General features: G+C 37.3%; 1 protein-coding gene across 1 annotated transcript; it reads right to left on the bottom strand.

The window, feature by feature from the left end:
- Positions 1–2,054: 2,054 nt before the first annotated feature.
- On the bottom strand, positions 2,055–2,843 carry LOC130369463 (olfactory receptor 8U9-like). Its single transcript, XM_056574821.1, has one exon. It carries the CDS (start codon positions 2,826–2,828, stop codon positions 2,055–2,057), a length of 774 nt encoding a protein of 257 aa, XP_056430796.1. The 5' UTR covers positions 2,829–2,843.
- Positions 2,844–4,780: the final 1,937 nt, after the last annotated feature.

Consider the following 4,780-nt stretch of genomic DNA (forward strand, 5'->3'; position numbering starts at 1 on the left):
CCTCTCTCTATATATGTTTATGGTGGTCTCTATATTTTATATTTTTTACAATTTTTTACAAGTATAATTTTATATTTTATATACTGTGCTATACACATGTTATAGTTCTTAATAGTTGGTGCTGCGCCTACACAAGGGCCCTGTGAGACGCAGTTGCTGCTATTTACATTTTATCTTATATTCTATTGTCACACTATATATAATCAATAAATTGAAATATTACTTGAAACACAACCTGTCCAGTTGTCTCAAACCCTGAGCCCTAATATATATATTTCTACAGATTTGTAAATTACTTATATTTAAAAAATCTTAATCCTTCCAACACAGCTGCTGTATACTACAGAGGATGTTGTGTAGTTCTTTCGAGTCTGACCACAGTGTTCTCTGCTGACACCTCTGTGTGTGTCGGGAGTTGTCCAGAGCATGAGCGAACCTCTCCCTCTCTGGACCGTTCCTGACATGGACAGAGATGTCAATAGAGAGCATTGTGGTCAGACTGAAAATAACTTCCCAACTCTCTCTGTAGTGTATTTCAGCAGATAAGTACTGGAAGGATTAAGATTTTTAAATAGAAGTAATTTACAAATCTGTTTAACTTTCTGGCACAAGTTGATTTGAAAATATTTGTTCACCACTTATTTTCCACCGGAGTTCCCCTTTAACCCCTTAAGGACCGATGACGTACCGGTACGTCAAGAGTCCGCTCCCGTTCTATAACGCGGAGCGATGGCGTGGCCCCGTGTCATAGCGGGTCGGGCCCAGCCTCTAACAATGGCCGGGACCCATGGTTAATAGCGTGCGGCACTGATCGGGGTGCCTCACGCTGTTAACCCTTTAGACACGGCATTTAAAGTTGCACGCCGCGTCTAAAGTGACAGTAAACTAATGCCGGTTAGCTCATGGAGCGGTTCAGGATCGCCGAAATGAAATCGCGGTATCCTGAACAGCTTACAGGACAGCCGGAGGGTCCCTACCTTCCTCCATGCTGTCCGATTGCCGAATGACTGCTCAGTGCCTGAGATCCAGGCATGAGTAGTCAAGCGGCAGAATCATTGATCAATGGTTTCCTATGAGAAACCCTTGAACAATGTAAAAGATCAGTGTGTGCAGTGTTATAGCCCCCTATGGGAGCTATAACACTGCAAAAAAAAAGTTAAAAAAAAAGTGAATAAAGATCATTTAACACCTTCCCTAATAAAAGTTTGAATCCTCCCCCTTTTCCTAGTTAAAAAAAAAAAACTGTGTAAATAAATATTAAAATAAACACATGTGGTATCGCCGGAAATTATAAAAATATATCGTTAATTAAACCGCACAGTCAATGGTGTATACGAAAAAAAATGTCAAAGTCCAAAATAATGTATTTCTGGTCACTTTTTATATCATGAAATAAGTCCTATCAATGCAAAAATGGTACCGCTAAAAACTCCAGATCATGATGCAAAAAATGAGCCCTCATACCGCCCAAAACGCGGAAAAATTTAAAAGTTATAGGGGTCAGAAGATGACAATTTTAAACGTACACATTTTCCTGCATGTAGTTAGGATTTTTTCCAGAAGTACGACAAAATCAAACCTATATAAGTAGGGTATCATTTTAACCGTATGGACCTACAGAATAAAGAGAAGGTGCCATGTTTACCGAAAAATGTACTGTGTAGAAAAGGAAGCCCCCAAAAGTTACAAAATGGTGTTTTTTTTTTCTCTTTTGTCTCACAATTATATTTTTTTCCATTTCGCCGTACATTTTTGGGTAAAATGACTGATGTCATTATAAAGTAGAATTGGTGGTGCAAAAATAAGCCATCATATGGATTTTTAGGTGCAAAATTGAAAGAGCTTTGATTTTTCAAAGGTAAGGAGGAAAAAATGAAAATGCAAAAACTGAAAAGGGGTTAAGGCCATCAGCAGTTGCCTCTAGGAAAGGTTACTGCACACTGTTTTATTGTTGAGTTCTGTTTTTAAAGATTATGCAGTAACATCCTTGTGTGAATTTAAGCAACAAGTTTAGTTTTTAAATCTTTAACATATAAATATACTACTTGAAAGATTTATATCTTTCTTAAGGGCCCCCTGCCTGTAAGAGTCTTTTTTATTGCTTGTTTTAACTCCTTGTTTCTCAAACTATATACAATTGGATTTACCATTGGAACAAGAATAGTATAGAACACAGCACTGATTTTATCTTGATATAAAGCAAGGGAAGAGGCTTTAGGCCGTAAGTACACAGATATACCAGTAAGATAAAACAACCCTACTGTGACCAAATGAGAAACACAAGTTGAAAATGCTTTTCTTTGTCCTTTTACAGAGTGGATTCTCATTATAGCACGTAAGATGAACACATACGAGACTAGTGTTAAAGGAAAACATGGTAAAATTAAAACAGCGCCTATACCATAAATCATATTTTGATTTGGTCTGATGTCTGAGCAGGCAATTTTCAGTAAAGGTGGAAGATCGCAGAAGAAATGTTCAATGACGTTGGATCTGCAGAAATGCAATCTGAAGGTGTTGATGGTGTGAATAGTGGAGTAAACACCTCCAATTGTCCATGAGGTTGTAGAAAGCTGTATGCAGACCTCTCTGCTCATAATAGCAGTATAACGTAAGGGGTTGCAAATGGCCACATATCTGTCATATGACATAGCAGCTAGAAGAATGGATTCTGTAGCTGCCAAGGCCAGAAAAAAGAAGAGCTGAATTACACATCCACCAAAGGATATTGTGGACCATTTTGAAATGAGGCTTGCCAACAATTTTGGAACTATTGTTGAGATAAAACACATGTCTAAAACAGCCAAATGTTTAATAAAGAAATACATGGGTGTTTGGAGGTAAGGAACATAAAATATAATAAAGAAAATCATCAAGTTTCCCAATGATCCAATTACATAAACAATTAGAAACAGAACAAAAGAGAAAATCTGAATTTCTGGTTCGTTTGAGAATCCTGTCAAAACAAAAAACTTGGGAGCTGTTTGATTCCCCATATCAAAAGTACTAACTTGTGGCAATATGCATCTAAATAAATGAACTGAAGCATTTCTGTTACAATTTTAAACACAGTCTGTGTGGCTGATGTTTCCTTGGTAACGTAACTAAACATCTTACTTTGGAAAATACTGTATTACCAGTTCTTTGGTAGATCTCTCTTTGCATTTCAGAAAAACATTACTTGAATCCATGGTACCAGTCCACAGTGGTCTAAATATGTTAAGAAAATGGATACATGAAAAATTATAAGAAAAAAATATTTACTCAAAAAGTTTAATAAATGAAAATCTACTGGTCCATAGTAGCCTTAACCTCTTAATGACCGTCAATACATCATTTTATAGCAGTCATTAAGAATACTTATTCAAGCCCACAGTGTTTTTAAGGTGGGGCTAGAATAAGCTTGTGTGGCTCTCGCATGCAGGGATCACAGGATTTTGACCATCAGTATAATAGCAGGGTTCCCACTGTGAATACCAAGAGCAGGTAGTTTAGCCCTTTATATGCTGTGGCCAAATCTTGACCGCTGCATATGGAAGAGTGCCTCCACGCAGCTTACCTCCATTGGCCCCAGCTACCCCCCAGCTCCTGTTTCCATGGTAGTCCATTGCGGGTGTCTGTGTATCCAGCTGTGTTGTATAGCATAGCTGTGTTGTATAGCATGGCCTGGTACATAGCCTGTCAATGTTATGCTAACAGGCTAAATACACTGCACTAGTATACTAGTGAAGTATAATAAACTAGCGGTCTGATGATCTATGTCAGTCCTCTTGTGGGACTAGTAAAAAAAAAAAAGTAAAAGTAAATTGCACGTTAAATAAAAATTCCCCCAACCAAAAGCAAAACAAATTAAATCATATATTCTCCCTTTATATCCCTTCTTGTACATAAAACTTAATTAATAAATAAATGCATACATACACACACACACATATTTGGTATCATCACTTCTATAATGACCTGACCAATATATATATTTTTTTAACTATTTATCCTGTAAGTTTAACATTGTAAACAATAGTTGTTTGCTAATATGCCTACCAAAAGACAGACAAGAAAACAAACAAAAATTAATATGTGTTCCAAAATTGTACAAATAATTGCTAGTTAATTTAAAGTTTTCCAGTAATAAAAGAAAACGTTACATAGCACTGTCAGGGAAAAATTTAAAAATTAAAGTTTTGGCTCTTGTAATGTAGCAACACATTTTTTTTTAATGTTTCTATTATGACAAAGTAGTAAATAAACCTATATAAATTTGGTAAGGCTGTAATCATTCTGACTTGCAGAATTAAGCTATAATGTTACTTCTACTGTGTGGTGAACAGCATAAACGTAAAATGTAAAAAATAAATAAGAAAATCATTTTTTTTCCATTTAATCAACAAAAAAGATATATGAACCCCAAAATGTTGACATTAAAGGATAATGGATAGGGGATAAGTTTTAGATCATGGGGGTTCGAGCGCTGGGGCCCCCCACAATCTCCTGCACAGGAGTGTGTCACTACCCCTGCCCGAAGCGGAGGCCACCACGCCCCCCCCCCCCCATGAAGCTCTATGGGAGAACCAAAGATTGCTGAACGGCTCTCCCATAGAGCTTTATGGAGGGGGCATGGCGGCCTCCGCTTCGGCTGGGGTAGTGACGTGCTCCTGTACTGAAGAACCAGGGATCCAAACAGGAGATCGAGGGGGGCCCCAATGCTCGGACACATAGCGATCTATTTTTTTAATTTATAATCTATAAATTATCCCCTATCCAATAACGGTACAACTTTTCC

Source organism: Hyla sarda, chromosome 1, assembly GCF_029499605.1.
Source record: "Hyla sarda isolate aHylSar1 chromosome 1, aHylSar1.hap1, whole genome shotgun sequence".
In the NCBI taxonomy this organism is placed as follows: domain Eukaryota; kingdom Metazoa; phylum Chordata; class Amphibia; order Anura; family Hylidae; genus Hyla; species Hyla sarda.

Coding starts and splice junctions, on each gene's coding strand:
- LOC130369463 (XM_056574821.1), bottom strand. CDS start 2,828: ATGTATTTCTTTATTAAACATTTGGCTGTTTTAGACATGTGTTTTATC.